Here is a 21,507-nt window from a genome sequence, read left to right on the forward strand (position 1 = left end):
GCAGGAGAGGTAAGGAGGGACCATTTCATCTCATAAAGTGCTTTTAAACTGTGATAAGAGTCTGGGTTAAGGCAATGAAAAGCTAGGAAAGATTGTGAAGAGCAGAAGGACAAGAGAAAGGTCATTCTCGCTGCAATTTAGGAATCACATTTCTACCATTATTTTTTATTCTAGGTTTTAAGTGATTTTCACTGTTGCCTTACTCTAAATACTGTAAAAGGAGCTAAATTAAAGGAAAACCTTTATTTGATTTCGGTGAAAACACTTCTCCATGCATCACTGGTAAATTACACGTAAAACATAAGTTACTCTTGCAAAGCAATTTCTTGACTCCTGATTAACATCACAAAATAGATAAGGTTTAACAATAGACTAATAGGTAATTGTATCTTCCTTTTATTTGAAACCAGTCAGCTCTAAATTATTCATGCTAACTGAAGAACTGATATATATGCATAACCTAAAATGGTCAATAATCCAAATAGTTTCTATTTCACTTTGGAAAGTGCCTTTTAATTTTCATTTAAACACAAGAATCTCTGAAATCTAGTAATTTACTTAAAGCCACACCACAGATTGCTGGAGCGGATGGGGTAACTGTGTGGTGGGCATTAAGAAGGGTGCCTGATGCAATGAGCACTGGGTGTTAAATGCAACTGAATAACTGAACTCTACCTCTGAAACTAATGATACACTATATGTTAACTGATTTAATTTAAATAAAATAAAATTAAAAAGAAAGCCACAACCCAAGGCCAATTCATAATACCATAATGATTTTGTGATCCATCCCAAATTGGGAATTGAAACCATGTTCTAAGCTGATGTCAAGACTTTTTTTTTTTTTAAGATTTTATTTATTTATTCATGAGAGACACAGAGAGAGAGAGAGAGAGACACAGGCAGAGGGAGAAGCAGGCTCCATGCAGGGAGCCTGACGTGAGACTCGATCCCAGGACTCCAGGATCATGCCCTGGGCTGAAGGCAGGCTCTAAACCGCTGAGCCACCCAGGCATCCCTGATGTCAAGACTTGAGAGAGTAGTTTATGCCTTTTTCTTTACACTTTCATATTCTCTGAATTTCTTTTTCCCCCCAAACAGTAAGTATGTAGCTTTATTATTTTTCTGGTAATAAAAACAATTCCATATGGAAAACAAAGAGAAGTATCCTCTTTCACATCTTCCTTGAGAAGGTCAGGTTAAATATTTGAGAGCTTTCTCTGAGATACAAAATTCATTTTAAAAAACACTAATAGGGGCAGCCCAGGTGGCTCAGAGGTTTAGCACTGCCTTCAGCCCAGGGTGTGATCCTGGAGACCCCAGATGGAGTCCCATGTCAGGCCCCCTGCATGGAGCCTGCTTCTCTCTCTGCCTCTCTCTCTATATATGTCTCTCATGAATAAATAAATAAAATCTTTTAAAAAACAAAGAGAAAACTAACAAAAAGTACTAGAAAGTAACAGGACATTAACAAAGCAGTGTAGAAGTGCTATCTTTTAGGTTTGCAACATGGATGATTTTAATAATGACTATTTTCTAAGATATCGGAATTACTATTTTCTAAAATGAACACGATTTTAGCAACCAATGGAGAATAAAACAGGGATGTTACGGAATTTTAAAAACCTTTTTTTAAAAAAATTTTTATTTACTTATGATAGTCACAGAGAGAGAGAGAGAGGCAGAGACACAGGCAGAGGGAGAAGCAGGCTCCATGCACCAGGAGCCCGACGTGGGATTCGATCCCGGGTCTCCAGGATCACGCCCTGGGCCAAAGGCAGGCGCCAAACTGCTGCGCCACCCAGGGATCCCTTAAAAACTTTTTTGATAGAGATCATTCGTCAGATTTAGTTTTGAACAAACTAAAAATAAAATACTCCAGGAGTATTTACTCCATTCCCTGGAGTAAAATACTCCAGGGAATGAAAAGTGCTTTTACAATCAAAACTAATTGGGATGGACGCTTGGGTGGCTCAGCGGTTGAGTGTCTGCCTTTGACTCAGGGCGTGATCCCGGCCTGGGATAGAGTCCTGCATCGGGCTTCCTGCAAGGAACCTGCTTGTCTCTGCCTGTCTCTGCCTCTCTCTCTCTCTCAGGAGTAAATAAATAAAATCTTTAAAAAACAAAAACCAAATTGGGGCATCTGGTTGGCTCAGTCCGTGGAGTGTGCAACCCTTGATCTTGGGTTGTGAGTTTGAGCCCTATGCTGGGTGTAGAGATTACTCTAAAAAAAAAAACTAATTAAAACACTGCAAATATGCTGAGTATTTATTTATTTGAAATACTACTGTTTTTAAACAGTAAGGTAAAGGCAGGATCTTGTTATTCTGAAAATTAAGGAATCAGGATAGACTTGTTTTTACCTATTCAATCGTTTATATAGATTTGTTCCTAATAACTTTGTTTAGGACCTTACAACATATGTGTTGTGTGAAGAATCAGTAACATGATGATGCTTTTGGATAACAGAATACCTGTTTTCAGTTCTTAAAAAAAAAAAAACCTCATAACATTCTGATTTTGTTGTTTAAAAAATTGTTTTCATTTTAATGATCTGAGTTAGTAACAAACAAATATACAAAATTGTCTTTCACATTTCCATACATTGTATTATGGACCACTTGAAACTCTGGGCTACAAATGCAGGTTTCTTTGTATCCTTAACTTCAATTATTGTCACTTATAAATAAAGGTGATTTTCGAAAACATGCATTTGTGAACATAGATGCCAAAAGTTGTACATGTAAGTTAATGCACAACCAATGGTGTACATTGTTTTTTTGTGCAGTTATGTGTCAAGTGCAATTGACACACATAGAAGCAGTAAGCAGTTATCCTGGGACAGTTTAATCTATTTGAAAAGCATTTTTGAGAAGCAGATGGAACTACAGTTTAGAACAAAAACTGTATTCTACAAATACAATAAAATTCACAACTTGCACATCTGAAGCAACTTTTGGGACCCAAAGCTGATTCAATAACCTTGCTGCTATATTGGTTTTATGGGTATATCCCGAAAATCATAGATTGGAAAACAGCTGTTTCAACAAAAATAAATATATATATTAAAAGTGAGACTTTCAAAATTGTGAGGAAAGCTCTGAAAATAGTAATAAGGTATGAAACACCTATAATTTTCAGTTTTAAGTTTTAGAAATTTAAAGAAATCTAGAAACTGAAAGGTAATCTGAACATTTTCTAAGTGGTTTTAAATTAGGATTTTTCCATTTCACCAATGTTTTCTATTTGATAGTATAATAGAAAAATGGACGGTTTCTATTGTTTACTTCCCATGATAATTCCTAAGTCATAATAAATTTGTGACTTCATTAGCGGATCAAATAGGTAGAAACTGGGTTATCATGAAAATGGGAACAAGGAAGCCCCTTCTACGATCACTAATCTGAACTACAAATAAACCACACCAACACAAAATGATTTTTTATATTAAATTATTTCCAGGTGTATCTGTAGGGAGGAAAATCCAATCTTTCTTAAAAATGTTTTCCTGGTTGGTGGCAATATGTGCTTTACCTCTTTAACTCTATCTACAATCTAAAATTATTTCTATATTATAAATTTCAAACTCCCTGGCAAGGAATGCGAAGGCTAGGTATTTATTCAATGTCATACAAAGAAAGGACTCATGAATAGATGTCATAAGGCCCAAGTTTATGTCCTTGCCTATGATATATGATCAAATGAGAGAAGACGGTGCAAAACAACTGGGTTTCCTTCAGGCAATTATCAAAGACGTGGCCTCTGATATTATGAAAACACTTGTTTTACTAAAATGAATACAACTGCCAACATTTTGAGAGCAACTGCAGTTGAAAGGAAATGGGTTATTTTCTATAGGAAACCTAAGATCAACTTTAATGAAATGTCCCTGTTTTCCATGGGCCTCATGAAGATGTGGCTAGTGATTTCAAACATGTACTTCAAATGTTATCTAAATGCACGATGGCTTTTAAAAATGTTTAACCATCAATGATTCAGGAAAGTAGGCTGGGGGAATGAAGACATGTACTTATAACACTAATTAGGAGATGTAATTATCTACTCTGCACTTTGGAAATGAAAGAAACCAATTCTGTCCAGAGTCAGTATCAGAAGGAAATATGGCTGCTTCCTACTCTTCTCCACTTTGCAAAATCAATTTTATGATGCTCTCACTGCTGATAAGTCTCATTTGAGTTAGGCAAAATGAATCTAATAGGTTACTTTTGTTTTCAAAATAAACTGTTTAAACGGGTCTTTTTAAAGACTTTAAGAAACAGAACATTTAACCATTGAGAGACACTTCCATTATTACCTTGTCTAATGGCAGGTAACAAAGACTGTTAGATTAAGAATTATTGCTTTTAATAAGATAACCATCAGAAATAAATATGTAAGCTTAACTCAAATACTCATTTTCTACCCAATGCTACAATATGTTTTATTCTCAAATCAAGTCACGTGTTATCTTTAATTCTTTGCCAGTTTACCAAGGTTTTAAGTTTAAAAGAAGTTGGCCTGTTAACTCAAAATCAAGACGATAGCAATGTCCACATAAGCACGTCTTATTTGGGCATTGAGCAGGAACACTGCTTTCTTGATAGGACTTAAGGCACTAAATGGTGGTAAAATAAACAAAAAGTATGATGATTAACAACTTCTTTAGAATCCTAAAAAGGAGATCGTTTAGAAGGACACTAGTAAATCTTTTTCTCAAACAAATAAGGCATCCTGTTGGCAAACACAAATAAAAACAAAAGGTCATGTTGAACCTAATACATTCACTGTCTCAGCTAAACTACTTGAAACACTAGCTATCAAACTAAAGAAAGCTACAACAGCATGTATAAAGGTTGGAAAGGCACCAAGAGGAGAGTTCTACTACTTCCAGTTCTAAGAGTTAGGTGAGCTGTGTCTAACACTGCACGTAGCCTAATTAGAAATTTCATTCTTCCAAACGTATAATGTGGTTAATTTTGATTTTGACATATCGATTAATCAAGCACTAGTTTAGTCAGGAATTTATTTTCATGAACTAGAAAATTATTGCAGTGTCTAACACAACTCCACTTATAAAGCTACACTAATTCTAGTACTGAATGCATATTCTGGATAACACTGGAGCAAAACCATATAGACAAAAATGGTTACCTCAAGATAGAATTCACAATAGAAATTCAATATATAACTAAATAAGATTTACTGAAAATAATGAAAAGTGTAGTACAGATACATCAAACATAATTATAACCACAACATTTTCCTTGTGAAAAATACAACTATTAGTGAAATAAAATGTACAATTGAAAATTTTTCCAAAGGAAAAACAGTATAAAGGAAAATACTTTTCTTTGAGATAGGGAAAATAGTATGTCATTGTTTTTTTTTTTTCATTACAATATAATTTGACACAAAAAGCAGTCCTAGAATTGCACCAATTCCACATCCAGTTTCCTGAACATGATAAGAGTAAAAGGAGTTCGTAAAGCAGAATGCAGTTTCTGAATTTCATATTTTAAATTGAGGATATTCTCATACAAAATGTCACATCACACCAGATCTGTTTACATAATGTACAATACTTTGTTTTGTGGCCAGACACGAATATAAACATATGCATTTTGTGCCACCTCTCTTTTGTTCTGGTGTTTAGTCAGTCAGGAAAAAATAATCAAGTTACTTAAGTGTTATCTCTCTAGCAATAAAGAAAAATTATATTTAGTGCATGCTTCATCATTTGTCAAAAAACATTTCTGAAAATAAAACTCAGTTACCCAATGGTTTACAAAATAGAAAAATCATTCATTAGGATAAAAATGTGGTGGGATTTTAGGTCCATTTCCAAAGGACTGACTTCCTTGGCAGCACCACTGTCCTTCAGCAGAGGTTATGATGCAAGTTCTATGATCAAAGCAGGTATGCCCACAGACCACTGCTTGACATTCAATTATATGAGGCCTTACACCCCCTTTGACCACCCTTCTCTGCTAGTTCATTAGTGCTATAAAATAGACGGAACTTTTGTGGAAATGTTAGGAACATTTCTGCTGTACATGATTTAGAAGTTCTCCAAATTTTTCAAATAGGTCTTCCACCCATTTTACATTTTTCATACAAAGTTGAACAATTTCTTCCTGTCCTAAGTCTTCATTTCTTTTCTGCACAGAAGAAATCTAAAATAAAGAGGATTATCACATTAGCTCATACTTGACACTTTATTAACTCTTTATAAGGGTTTATTGTTGCTGTATCTTGAACGAAAAGGATTTTATGGATATACCTACAAATATTGATTTAAAAAAAATTCCATCCATGGAGGATAATTATTTCATATAAATTTGAGTGAAGTCTAATCCTATAATTTTTAGCTCCATTAGGGCAAAGAGGAAGGCTAGAAAAAAATGGTTCAAACTTTCTGAATTCCTTCCAATCGCGTTAAAAACTAAGTGACAGGGCAGCCCCAGTGGCTCAGCGGTTTACTGCCACCTTCAGCCTGGGGCGTGATCCTGGAGACCCGGGATAGAGTCCCACATGGGATCGAGTCCCACATTGGGCTCCCTACATGGAGCGGGCTTCTCCCTCTGCCTCTGTCTCTGCTTCTCTCTCTCTGTCTCTCATGAATATAAATAAAATCTTAAAAAAAAAAAAAACAACCTAAATGACAAATTTTGGGTTTAATTCTGCATTTCAGAGCAGAGCATTGTAAAAATAATCACCACATTTTGCATGACCATCTTTATTTTCTCCTTTGCTAGAGGTTAGATTTATGAACATCTTTCCACTGATTATCACCAAATACATCAAGTATAGGCTTGATCCAACTTAATTCTTAAATAAAAAACTAGTAGTGCTGATCAGAAGATACTACAGTCTACAAGCATTTAATCATTGAGGAAATTGATCTTTACATCCCCCCCCCCCAAAGTGGTATTTTTGTCATATATAATTTCTGAGCAACTTAAATTATGGTACTTAAAAGTTACAATTAAATTTTAACTATCATTTCTTTCTTTTCTTCTTTTTTTTTTTTTTTTTTAGATTAACTATCATTTCTTTCTGCCAAGGCACAAAAACCCCTTTTTCAGCAATTACGCGGGATAAGGCCATTCTAGTGATAGGGAAGACAGCAGGATATCAAAGCAGTGACTGAAGTGAATTAAAGCAGGATCATTATGTATTATGAGTAAAGAAAATGAAATAAAGTACCACTTATTATGGCGATATAAAGCACGCGTAACAGCTTAAAAACATTACCACTTACAGTTTCTGTAAGAGCCTCAGTTTAATATAAGCACAACACATAATAAAGAGACTCAGAATATTATTTACATAATAATAGACATGTATTTTTTAAAACAATTCACTTTAAAACATTAAAAAAATACCACAGCTTAGAGAGTCTCCTTAAAGTTCAGAAAAACAGATTTAAGTAAATGAAAAAAAAATTACCTCATCTTTACATATCAGATAAACATGATATTTATAATGATGGAGTGAATGATACAAAGAATACAGCTGTATTTTCTCTGGATCAACAGCAAACTCCTATAAAAATAAAAGAATTCACAAGTATATTTATTTCATGGAACTTTCAAGTCTTAATGGAAATCTTAAAAATAAATGACTAATATGGCTAGATACAAGCTTAAATATGGGCAAGAGGCGTATTCAAAATAAGAATTTAAATTGTATTTTAAAGTCTTCACTCTTGGGTGGCCCCGGTGGCGCAGCAGCCTAGCGCCGCCTGCAGCCTGAGGCGTGATCCTGGAGACCTGGGATTGAGTCCCATATCGGGCTCCCTGCATAGAGCCTGCTTCTCCCTCTGCCTGTGTCTCTGCCTCTCCCTCTCTCTGTATCTCTCATGAATGAATAAATAAATAAAATCTTAAAAAAAAAAAAGAAGAACCCAGGAGTTCTGTTTAAAAAAAATAATAAAAAAATAAAATCTTCACTCTTTTTCATGAATATAAATATATTTATATTTTGTAAATATAAATATTTATAAAAATATTAAAAAAATATAAACAGTAAACAGGTAACATGACTTATAAAGAATCCTATAAACTCTTGTTTCAGAGTTAAACAAGGTTAAAAGCATGGTATAGGTTCTTCCTGTGTATAACATGTATTAATGACACTAATTTTGTAATGGGAATGAAATCCTACTATACATATTGTTCTGCAATTTTATTTTTCTTTTTTTTAAATAAATTAATTTTTATTGGTGTTCAATTTACCAACATACAGAAAAACACCCAGTGCTCATCCCGTCAAGTGTCCCCCTCAGTGCCCGTCACCCATTCTGCAATTTTATTTTTCATAACTTGTTTTTAACCCAACTAAAACTGGCATATCCTTCTATTTATTACATATACCCACCTACTGCTATAAATTATACGAGGGCAGGGAATTTTGACCATTTTTCACAGTTCTATTCCCACAACTTAGGACTGTATTTGGCACATGACAGGCACTCAAAATGTAATTGAAAGAATGAATGAGTATCTTTTTAAAAAGTGCATAGTGTTACATTATCTGGATGGCTCTACTTATCCAGTCTACCAGTGATACATAACTAGATTGCTCCTACAAAGAACTGTGCAATAAGTAAAGGTATATATTTTATGCATGTTTCTACAGAATTTATTTTTGATGTAAAATTGATGTTTCCTGATTTCTAAAAAGGTGATTGATAATTGGGGCTCCTGGGTGGCTTAACTGATTAAACGTCTGCCTTTGGCTTGGGTCATGATCCCAGGGACCTGGGACAGAGCCCTGCATCCCATTGGGTCCCCTGCTTGTGCTCTTTCACACTCCCTGAAATAAATAAAAATAAAATCCTTAAAATAATAAAATAAAAAGGCAATAATTTACACTATGTTTGAAAATGAGTGAATTCCAATTCAATAACTATACAAATCTGGAATACTGAATCTTATGGGTATGTGCACCCTCAGATATGCATTTGTACCTAATGACAAAAAATATACTGAAAATATAAATAGAGGCATCAGGTAATTCCTTGCCTATTCATCTATTTTAAAAATCTGCAAGCACTAACTACCTGTAGATACTATACTACACAATGTAGAAAAACAAAATAAGACCGAGTCTCTGTTCCCTTGAGCTGGAGCTGTTCACTTCCAACTGAAAACACTTCACATTTAATAACAGTAGAGTTAAATATTTATTTCAATATTTTAAAGAGGAATTATATTAACTGAAAAAGGTATAATTATATCACTCCATAAACACTTACTTGTGCAGATTTGGTGGTTGTTTTAGAAGTCCTTAGAGTTTTCTTATTATAAGCTTTGCCGTTCATTTTGATTTTAGAAATAGTAGAACCCCCACTTTTTGCTTTAGAGTCTCGAGTAATTATTGTTAGCTCGGGAAAACTTTCCAAAGCAGTCTTTAAAATAAAGCAAAAATAACTGACATCAGAAGAAAACTAATCCAAACTACTTCCAACTATTCAAAACTTATTTTAAAAAATACAGATATGTATATACATTTACATGTAGTACAAACACATATACAGATGGAGTATGAAAAATATATACAACTTAGAAATATACAGGAGTATTAAACAGAGCCACAAATTCTTTGTAGCTCCTCCATCAAGGTGTGGAATCCGTGAATTGGGGTGAACCTTAGCACCTGCTTTGCAGGGACTCCTCAGAGAGCCAGGGAGTTCTAGAAAGGCCTCTCTGTGGCTTCAAAGTAGGAGAAAGAGGGACATAGGTTTCTTCAAAGCCCCACCAATTCAACCACTGTCAATACCCTGACACTTGGCCCAGTCTTGCTATTAAGAATTCACCTGCTCCCAGATGAGGATGAGTGAAAACAAGCAGCATTACAATACTTATCTGGCTTCACCACTTCCCTGCTTCTTTTGACCTCAATTGTATGAAGAGTCCAAAACAGACCTCAATACATTCTCTGGCCACCATGACACAGTAGTTACTCACTGATAACTCAGTGGTCATGTGACCAAACCAATTCTAGCCCACTCTTTAACAGTCATTGGTGTATTTATGCTCTTACCTATTTGGCAAATCATTTGGACATGAAAAGCTACTAACAATAACTGAATGATATTTGTAGGTAAATTTAACTAGTTTAAGTATTGTTTTAAGGGGCACCTGGCTGGCTCAGTCAGGCACAGAATTTACTTCAAAAAAGTTGTTTTAAAAGATTAAACTGAGTAACCACTATCATTTACTATTTTGACATTAAAAGGGTTCAACTGCTCCCATTATATTTATTATTCAGAATGAAGTTCCCATTTGATAAGCTACACTGTTTTATAAACAGTTACAACCTTTAGGGCCACTTTATTCCAGCCTCTGCGTTCCCAAGACCTTTTGTGACAAGATGCTAAAGATGATTGGAAGCACATGGATTTCAGAGGAAAACAGAACATGATTAACTTCAAAAGGCTTTAGGATTCCTAAAATTACTGAGATCATCATGGTTAATGGTGTCAGTTATTTCTAAAGAATAGAAAATCTTTTATAATCTACTATTTGTAATATTTTACTATTTTAAAAACATACTGTAATACTGTGCATATATTTTGTCTTTGAAACGCAAATTGCTGTAAGTGAAAATAATCAAAGTTAGTAACTAATTTTAAAATTAAAAATTTTGTGTTTTCTTTGAAAATAAAAACATGGAAATTAATTTTTCAGTTGTTCATCATAACTATTGTATAAGTTTTAAACATCTAGTGCATCTATTAAATTTCAAGCGGTGGTTTTATTTTAATACAAATTATTACAGAACTGGTTTAATATTTCTAAAGGGTTGGCCAATGGGTGCTTGGTTGGCTTAGTCAGTGGAGCATGCAATTCTTTGATCAGGGGGTTGTAAATCTGAACCCCACATTGGGTATAGATATTACTTAAAAAATAAAAATCTTAAAAAAAAAAATAAAACAAGTAGCCAAATTGGTCATTTTAAAGGTTTAGTAAATTTTTAGAAAACACACATATTATAGCATTCCCTTCTCTGCACAAAATATGGCATTTTTTCAGATTTCATTTGATGACAGCAATTAAGCAGAAAATACTGGATTTAGGAGTTGGTAGACCAGATTCTTAATACTGCCTTCATACTACCTTTTGACTGTTTTTTCTCTGCAAGTACACGCCAGTGAAGAATAAGAATAGGACTATTAGTAGTTTGGTGTTGTTTATCTCTGATCTTTTTTTAAAAGCAAACTCTATGCCCAGTGTGGGGCCCAAACTCATGATCCCAAGATCAAGAGTCACATGCTCTGTTGACTGAGCCAGCCAGGCACCTCTGTGTCATTTAATTTTGAACACAGTCTCAGAGCACTAATTTTCTCCTAGATAAAATGAAGTCAGTTTTCACTTTTATGTGGAGTTCAGATAAAACAGGCATGTGAAAAAGCTATACAAATCACCCATATGAATTGAAAACTTACATCCACACAAAAACCTGCACACAAATGTTTATATAGTAGTTTTATTGATAATTGCCAGGATCAGGAAGTGACCAGGATGTCCTTCAGTACATAAGTAGATAAAATGTGATATATTCAGAGAACAGAGTATTATTCCCCGGTAAAAAGAAATGAACTATCAAGCCATAAAGAGACATGGCAGAAAAAAATTCTTTCTTTTTTAAACAAGTTATTTTGTAGATCTTGATTTTTTGTTTTTTAAAGTAAGTTCTATGCCCAATGTGGGGCCTGAACTCACGACCCTTAGATCAAGAGTCATAGGCTCTATTGATGAGAGTCTGCTAGGTGCCTTAGAACATTAAATTCTTATTAGTATGTGAACGAAGCCAATCTGCAAAGGCTACATATGGGATGGTTTTCAACTATAGGACATTCTGGGAAAGGTAAAACTACAGAGAAAAAGATCAGTGGTTGCCAGAGGTTAGGTGGGGAAGGAGGGAGGGCTGCATAGAATATGGAGGATTTTCCGGGCAGTGAAACTACTCTGTGTGACACTTTCATAGTAGGTAACATTTCATTATACTTTTCTCCAAACTGACAGGATGTATACCATCATGAGTGAGCCAGCAGACTGAGAACTTCTGGTTAGAAGGATGTGTCAATGTAGGTTCGTCAATTATGACAAATGTACCACTCTGTTGGGACATGCTGATAATGGGGGAGGTTGTTCCTATGTGGTAAGATGGGCACTCTCTGTACTTTGTCCTCAATTTTGCTGTGAACTTAAGACTGCCATAAAAATAAAGTCTCTTTATAAAAATAAAAAGCCACACAAATGTATAAACAACTTCTCCCAAAGGAAACATGATCAAATGATTCTAAATGTTTTATGTTATACTTTCAATAAAGAAAAGCTAGAAATTTCTGGATTATGAAGTAGCTTCTATGATAAGTTTTTTTGTGTGTAGATTAGCTTTTTGTTGTTCTATATTTCTGGTAACACTAAAACCAATTTAGAGTTCCAAGATACATTAACAGATATAACAATATATATCTACCATTATGTTAAGATCAGTTTTTCCTCAGAAACTGAGGAAATCAGGCATGAAAAAGGAGTTTTGATAAGGAAACGCCAATTCTAATTATAGATGAAATGCAAAAATTTGAAAAAGTTTAGAAGAAAAACAAGATTGGAATTTGGTAGTTTAAAGGCAGTACTTTTGAAAGCATTTGGAAATTATTATGTAGAAGCTTTCGAGATGAATATAGAAGCCTTAAAAATAAATTTAAGCAGAGAAAGTAAATGACTAACACTAAGGATGGGCTTAATAAACTAAAAAGACAAGCAGACTCATAATGAATAAAAATCAAATTTTCATTGGGTGAAAAAATTTTATAAAACTGAGAATGGCTTACATAAATCTCCTGCCTATTACACTTAAGACTATGAATGCCAACAAGTCTGCTAATAAATCATCTGAAGGAAATACCTTGAATGACTGATCCAAATGAAGATTCAAAAGAAGTCTCTTTCGGTTATCATTCAGCATGCTATCAATTTTTTTCATATGAGGCAGAAGTAGCTCATCTAAAACAAGATAAAAATTTATTGTAACAGGATAAACTGCCAACACAAAAACTTGTTAAAAATCCAACTTTCCTCAAAGTTAAGACATTAAATTCATTGGTGTATACAAATATTACTTTTAAAATATTGGACACAGCTTTCTGAACAAAAGCTAACTTGAAAAATAGGTCTGCCAATAGCCACATAAGAAAGCAACAGCATAGTAGGACGAAAGGATCAGAAGTCCTGGGTTTTAACCCTTTCTGCCACTAGATTGATGACAGCTAATGACCAGTGAGCAAAATGCCTAATTTCTCTAGACTTCTTTATCATCTAAACAATAATCATGGACAGCCCGGGTGGCTCAGCAGTTTAGCGCTGCCTTCAGCCCAGGGTGTGATCCTGGAGAACTGGGATCGAGTCCCACGTCAGGCTCCCTGCAAGGAGCCTGCTTCTCCCTCTGCCTGTGTCTCTGCCTCTCTCTCTGTGTCTCTCATGAATAAATAAATAAAATCTTAAAACAAAACAAAACTCCGCTGTAGAAATCAAACTTCCCAGGGAGTTTACTGGAAAAACAAAAACAAAAACAATAATCATGTTACAAAATATAGAATTATCTGGTATTTTTTTTTAAAAAAAGATTTTATCCATTTATTCATGAGAGACAGAGAGAGAGAGAGAGAGAGAGAAAGAGGCAGAGACACAGGCAGAGGGAGAAGCAGGCTCCATGCAAGGAGCCCGATGTGGGACTCGATCCCGGGTCTCCAAGGTCACGCCCTGAGCAGAAGGTGGTGCTAAACCGCTGAGCCACGCAGGTGTCCCTGAAAAAACATTTAAAGGCAAAAACGCCGACGTGGGGAATTAACCATTGGGTTTTAACTGTGGTTATTCTACCATTAACTTGTTCTATAACTCTATGAAACACATTTAATCTCTTTGAACCTTAATCTACAAAATGAATGTTTTAGAGTAGATAATCTCTAACGTCTCTTCCAGCTCTAAATGATTCTAAAATGACTGACTTTATGGGGGTCTCTGAGTGTCTCAGTGGTTGAACCATCTTGCCTTCAGCTCAGGTTGTGACCCCGGGGTCCCAGGATCGAGTCCCTCATCAGGATCCCTGCAGGGAGCCTGATTCTCCCTCTGCCTATGTCTCTGCCTCTCTCTCTGTATCTCTCATGAATAAATAAATAAAATCTTTTAAAAAAATAAGACTGACTTACAGATTACAGTCTCTGATTATATGGTCAAAAATAGGATGGACCAGAAATTAGACCTTGGATTTGAATCCTTTCTCGGCTACTTGTAAATTGTAGGCTCTTAAGCAAGTCACTTATCTTCTATGAGCCTCAGGGTCTTCATCTACAAAATGGCTATCTGAATTGTTTTGGGATTAAAACAGAATAATGTATATCCAAGTATGTAGAAATAAAATATGTACTATGAGGCACTGCTGTTGAAGAGTATTGTTAGTGATTTTTCTTTGTTACTATCTTTTGTTCATACATGCATACAATTCATTGATAGAAGGGTAATGGAAACTGCTCATTAATCCTTTTATTCCTTTATTTTAGGTGTCCTTGGTGAATGCCATAATAGCTGAGCGGTAAACATTAGTGAGCAACACTAAATACATGAATCACCAATTTATTTCATATATTAATTTCATCTATTTTACTATAAGAAAAAAGTTACTAAAGGAAGAGAATAAAGGAATAATATTAATTTTGTTAATATTAATAACAATACATGAATTATTTTACTATTAGTTGATTAGAAAATAATTATGTATCTTTTACTAGACACAAATGTATGATTTTAATCTTTATACCATTATTATCTGGTTCATCTTTCCAATTACTAGAAAGCAGAATATACTGACATCTGGACCTTGCATGTAATTTAGTGAAGACTTGTGGGTAGTTACAGAATTTTTCCATGAGTAGAAATCAATAAAAATAATTCAATATAGAGTTGTTCAAGTATAGACAATTCACGAAATGACAGGACTACTTTATAGAATCAAAGCATGAATTTGTGAATTGACAATGTACAGATATCACAAAACTCATATATTAACCATGTAACCAACAAACAAGAATCAAGAAGATCCATAAAGTACTACCAAGAAAGTACTATTTAGTGGACTGTACCATTGCTCTTCTCTAAGGCTTGCATCGTGTCAGGGTCCAAAGCAATGCTAACAAGCAATTCCATGTAGCTCTTAAAGGTTTCCTTCATCGCTCTTGTGTTCAAAAAACGAGTGACAAAGGGAGCTGGAGGATCAAATTCTGGGAGAGTAAAAAAAAAACATAAATATCCTTTCTGGTAACTTTTAAAAACTTTTGTTTATAACAAGAGCCTACAAGCAGATAAATGGTTGTACACAGAATTTCTTCAAATTCAAGTTTTGCCCATTCGGTTTTTAAAAACACCCCAGGTTAGAGATTCTCAAAGCTGGTTTGTACCTCACAATTACTAGAGAGCTTTTTAATTTTTTTTTTAAGATTTTATTTACTCATTCATAGAGACACACACAGAGAGAGAAAGAGAGAGAGAGAGAGGCAGAGACACAGGCAGAGGGAGAAGCAGGCTTCTCCTTTGGAATTCCCCTCTACCTGCTAGATGGGATACGACTGATCCATGAATCAAATAATAAAGCCAATTACGTCTTTAAAATTTGCTTGGTTGCATTTTTTTATTAACAAACTATTATCATAGTCTTTATTTTTTTAAAAAAGACTTATTTATTTATTTATTTATTTATTTATTTATTTATTCATGAGAGACACACAGAGAGACACAGAGACACAGGCAGAGGGAGAAGCAGGCTCCACACAGGGAGCCCGATGTGGGACTCGATCCCAGGACTCCAGGATTACGTCCTGGGCCAAAGGCAGGCGCCAAACTGTGGAGCCACCAGGCTTCCCCCTATCATAGTCTGTAATAGCAGTTCTTAAAGTATGGTCCAAGGATCTTTTGGGGTTTCCCTAAAATCCTTTTACTGATTTCAAAATTATTTTCATAAAAGTATTAAATGTTATGTATCTTTTTTACTCTGTTCACCTTTATTTTTTTTTAATTTAATTTTATTTTATTTTATTTATGATAGTCACACAGAGAGAGAGAGAGAGGCAGAGACACAGGCAGAGGGAGAAGCAGGCTCCATGCACCGGGAGCCCGACGTGGGATTCGATCCCCGGTCCACAGGATCGTGCCCTGGGCCAAAGGCAGGTGCTAAACCGCTGCGCCACCCAGGGATCCCCCTCTGTTCACCTTTATAAAAATGATGGGTAAAATTGCTGGTACCTTAGCATCAATCAAGGCCATGAAACCAAATCATACTAGTAGTCATATACTTTGCCATCACACTGCCACGTATTTTAAGGGGGAAAAAAAGCCAGTTTCACTTAAGGATAGTCCTTGGGACACCTGGCTGGCTCATTTGGTGGAACAGGCAACTTTTGAGGTTGAGGCTTTGAGTTTGAGCTCCATGTCGGGTAGTGGTTACTTAAAAAAATCAAAAAGTTAAAAACAAAAAAGAATTGTTTGATAAAGCAGTAAAAATTGTTAACTATTAAATCTTTACTACTGAGTAAATGTCTTAATATTCTGTGTGATGAGAGATATACATAAAGCACTTCTATTATGAAGGTATGATGGTTATCTCTAAAAAGAACATCCATGCAATTTTTTGAATTACAAGATGAACTAGCTATTCTCCCCATGGGACATCATTTTCATTTAAAAGTACGATTGACACACACACTATGCCTACGCAGACTTGGTATTCTTAAAAAAATTAATGAAGTAAACCTGTCATTCATAAAAACAAATGACAGCATTTGCTGCCAATGATAAATTTGAGGTTTCAAATGAAAATGAGAATTCAGAAAAACATGTATCAACCACTATAAGCCTGACAACATCCCAAAACTTAAGGAGTTCACTGATGAAATTGGTGGTAGCATTAATAAGTGTTATTTTTTGATGCTATAAAAATGTGTGTCCTAAATATAAGAGCTAAAATCATGAAACTTGGGCAGCCTGGGTGGCTCAGGAGTTTAGCGCTGCCTTCAGCCCAGGGCCTGAACCTGGAGACCGGGGATCGAGTCCTGCATCGGGCTCCCTGGATGGAGCCTGCTTCTCCCTCTGCCTATGTCTCTGCCTCTCTCTATCTCTCTGTGTGTGTCTCTCATGAATAAATAAAATCTTAAAAAATAAAATAAAATCATGAAACTCTTAGAAGAAAATATAGGGGTAAATCTTCATGACCTTGTATTTGGCAATGAATTCTAAATATAACACCAAAAGTCTAAGCAATAGGGCAGCCCCGGTGGCATAGCAGTTTAGAGCCGCCTGCAGCCTGGGATGTGATCCTGGAGACCTGGGATCGAGTTCCATGCCAGGCTCCCTGCATGGAGCCTGCTTCTCCTTCTGCCTATGACTCTGCCTCTCTCTCTCTCTCTCTCTGAATAAATAAAATCTTTAAAAAAAAATCTAAGCAATAGAAGAAAAAATAGATAAATTTGGCTTCATTAGAATTTCAAATTTTTGGGTCGCCTGGATGGCTCAGTGGTTGAGTGTCTGCCTTCGGCTCAGGGCATGATTCCAGGGTCTGGGATTGAGTCACACATCGGGCTCCTTGCAATGAGCCTGCTTATCCCTCTGCCTACATCTCTGCCTCTCTCTGTGTGTCTCTCATGAATAAATAAAATACTAAAAAAAGAATTTCAACTTTTTGTGCCATCAATGGACATTATCAAAAGTGAAATATCAACCTACAGAACAGAATAAAATATTTCCAAATCATGTATCTGATAAGGGTTTAATATCTAGTTTATACAAAGAACTCCCAAGAACAAAAGGAAAAATGATCCAATTAAAAAAATGGGCAAAAGATTTGAATAGACATTTCTCCAAAGAAGATAAGGAAATGGCCAATAAGCACTTGAAAAGATGTTCAACATCATTATTTGTTAGGAAAATACAAATCAAAACTTCAATGAGATACCACTTTATACCCATTAGGGTGGCTACAATAAAGAACAACAACACACCAAAACCAAAAAATAACAAGTGTTGGTGAGGATGTGAAGAAATTGGAACCCCATGCATTGCTGGTGGGAATATAAAATGGTGCAACCACTGTAGAAAAAGCCTGGTAGAGCCTCAAAAAGCTAAACATATAATTATCATGATATGGCAATTCTACTCCTAGGTATATACCCAAAGAACTGAAAAAAGGATGCAGGCAGATATTTGTATGCCAATGTTCATTGATGTTCACTGCAGCATTATTTACAATAACCAAAAGGTGGAATCAATTCGTGTCCATCAATAGATGAAAAGATAAACAAAGTGAACATGCAATGGATATACTTATAATGGAATAGCATTCAGCCATAAAAAGCAATAAATGTGAAAACATGCTGTAACATGAATGAACCTTGAAAACATCATGTTAAGTGAAATAAGACAGGCACATTTATATGAGATATTTAGAGTAGGCAATATCATGGAAACAGTTGCGTTGAGATTACAAGCAACTGGGGGAAAGAGAATGGGAATTATTGCTTAATGGTTACAAAGTTTCTGTTTGGTATGATGCAAATGTTTGCAAATCAATAGTTGTGATAGTTGCACAACAGTGTGAATTCTATAATACTGAATTCTAACTCAAAAATTGTTGTAACAGCAAATTTTATGTTCTATGTATTTTACCACAATTGCTTTAAATGTGGAAAAAAGCGAAATCAAATATGTACATGAATGAACTAACAGATATTTTCACATGACTAATGGATAATGTTATAAAATCATTCATGAATTAAAGACACATTCAAGGGATAAAACAAACCAATAGGTTTTAACGTAACAAGCATGAAAAGATGAAGAAACTACCACTTGTCAAGTTTATAAAATAAAAACTTAGTATCAAATAAAAATATCCATAATTGCTTGAAAATTAAAATATTCTTCCCTTTCCCAACTACAAATCTTTCTAAGGCTGGGTTTTCTTCTTTCTTTAAACAAAACAAAACAAAACAAAAAACAAACCACTTTATTTATTTGAGAGAGAGAATGAGAAAGCATGGGATGGGGGAGGGGACACAGAGAAAGAAGCAGATCCCCCACTGTGCAGGGAGCCTGCCACAGGGCTGGATCCCAGAACCCCCAGGGATCAGACACTTAACTGACTGAGCCACCCAGGCGCCCCAAGGCTGGGTTTCCTTTTATATTTTAGCTGAAATAATACATGTAGAAGCAAATATGAAAATGCTACTCTTCTAACTACTGTGAATTTAGGAAAATACAATTATTGTTTAAGAAATACTAACATGGGGATCCCTGGGTGGCACAGCGGTTTGGCGCCTGCCTTTGGCCCAGGGCGCGATCCTGGAGACCCGGGATCGAGTCCCACGTCGGGCTCCCGGTGCATGGAGCCTGCTTCTCCCTCTGCCTATGTCTCTGCCTCTCTATCTCTGTGTGACTATCATAAATAAATAAAAAATAAAAAAAAGAAAAAAAGAAATACTAACATGTAATGGGTTTATTTTCAATAAATATTTTTAAAAATTTATTTTAATTGATATTCGGTAAATATCAATAGGTAAAGCCCACAAAAACACAAGTGCTTTGGAATTCTCAATAAATCTGAAGATTATAAAGAAGTCTCTTAAAATAGTTTTGAAAACCACCAGCCTATAAATCTATGTTTATTAATATTTGACTTTTTAAAAACTAAAAATGCTTACCTACTAGTGACACCTAGTGGCAACTCAAAATACCAATAAAGAAAAATTTTATCTTGAACGTCCTTTGAAGAAGCGGTATAATTGTGTGCAAATTCAGATTCCAAACTACTCCATTCTAAGCAGTAGGCAAGAATGCTAACTGCAGAGATTACTTATATTGCCTTCCACACATACTCAAAGCACTAATTTCTCTATAGATTCTGATTTGCATACTTTCTAAGTAGCTTTTAAAAACAGGGCAGCCCCGGTGGCTCAGAGGTGGCTCAGAGGTTTAGCGCTGCCTTCGGCTTGGGGTGTCATCCTGGAGACCTGGTATTGGGTCTCATGTCAAGCTCCCTGCATGGAGCCTGCTTCTCCCTCTGCCTCTGTCTGTCATGAATAAATAAATAAAATCTTAAAAAATAAAAAGATTTATTTATTTATTTATTTAGAAAGATTTTATTTATTTATTCATGAGAGACACAGAGACACTGTGAAGCTCAATCCTAGGACCCTGAAATCATGACCTGAGCGCAAGGCAGACACTTAACTACTTGAGCCACCCAGGTGCCCCCAGGCTTTTAGCTTTAACTTGGCACACATGGCCGTCCATCATCCTTTCATCTTTTTCGGTCTTCCTTTAACTTTATGCTCTAGAAGTTGAGTCACCAAACCTTTTCTGAAAAGGGCCAGGTAGCATATATTCAAGGCTTTAATGGTCATATGCTCTCTGTCGCAACGACTCAAAAATCTGCCACTGTGGTAGAACAGCAACTATTTGAAAATATGTAAATGAATCTGTGTTCCAGTTAAAACCTTATTTATAAGAATAGGCTGCCACTGCTGATCAGGTTGGGCTCACTGGCCACAGTTTGCAAACCTTTGCCCTAGATTGAACTGTTTGATGTTTCTTGCATGTGTTACACAACACGCCTGATGTCTAATGGATTGTATGTGGGTGTATTCTATTCTTATGTTTCACAACTATCTCAGGTTTAGTTTCTAATAAAGTAAATACGTCTATACCTACATCTACATCTATATCTACATCCAGCCTACAAAAATGCTCTTTGGTGTCTTCAACAGTTTTAAGAGTAATAAAAAAGTGTTCTGAGGTCAAAAAGTTTGATAACTGCTGGTATATTTCAACCTTTTCATTTTATAAGAGAAAACAGGGGCACCTGGGCGGCTCAGTGGTGGAGCGTCTGCCTTGGCTCACATCATGATCCCAGGGTTCAGGGATCGAGTCCCATATCAGGCTTCCCCGCAGGGAGCCTGCTTTTATCTCTGCCTCTCTGTGTTTCTCACAAATAAATAAATAAAATCTTAAAAAAAAAAAAAAAAAAAAAAAAGAAAACCAAGGCACAGAGAAGTGTTCCTAGTGTGCCTACATAGTCAAGGACAGCTGGTTGGCTAATGGCAGATACACAGCAGTATGCGATATATTATAATTAATAAACATATTCCATATACACAGAAGTATACAGTATATTATTATTAACTAGTTTCAGAGTTGCTGCTTCCTAGGCTCATTTTACTCTTTTCTTCTAGCATAAGCATGGACTTGGAAGTTTAGAACAACAGGATTCTTTCTTTTTTTAAAATGGTATATATTTATTCATGAGAGACAGAGAGAGAGAGAGAGACAGGGACATAGGCAGAGAGAGAAGCAGGCTCCATGCAGGGAACTCAATCCTGGGACTCCAAGGGCTCAACCGCTGAGCCACTCAGGTGTCCCCAACAGGATTCTTACTATAAGTCATCTGATCTAA

At 35.5% G+C, this 21,507-nt stretch overlaps 1 protein-coding gene across 3 annotated transcripts in view; it reads right to left on the reverse strand.

Moving 5' to 3' along the window:
- Positions 1-2,518: 2,518 nt before the first annotated feature.
- QSER1 (glutamine and serine rich 1) overlaps positions 2,519-21,507 on the reverse strand; it is a 74,045-nt gene continuing 55,056 nt past the window's right edge. For all 3 annotated transcript variants that reach the window (XM_041774322.1, XM_041721637.1, XM_041721636.1), the window contains exons 9-13: positions 15,152-15,289; positions 12,922-13,019; positions 9,260-9,412; positions 7,450-7,545; positions 2,519-6,173 (exon numbers count right to left, since the gene is read on the reverse strand). In XM_041774322.1, the coding sequence (XP_041630256.1) occupies positions 6,033-6,173; positions 7,450-7,545; positions 9,260-9,412; positions 12,922-13,019; positions 15,152-15,289 (626 nt within the window). In that variant the 3' untranslated portion in view covers positions 2,519-6,032. The remainder of the gene's footprint in view (positions 6,174-7,449; positions 7,546-9,259; positions 9,413-12,921; positions 13,020-15,151; positions 15,290-21,507) is intronic.

Source organism: Vulpes lagopus, chromosome 11 (genome assembly GCF_018345385.1).
Source record: "Vulpes lagopus strain Blue_001 chromosome 11, ASM1834538v1, whole genome shotgun sequence".
In the NCBI taxonomy this organism is placed as follows: Eukaryota; Metazoa; Chordata; class Mammalia; order Carnivora; family Canidae; genus Vulpes; species Vulpes lagopus.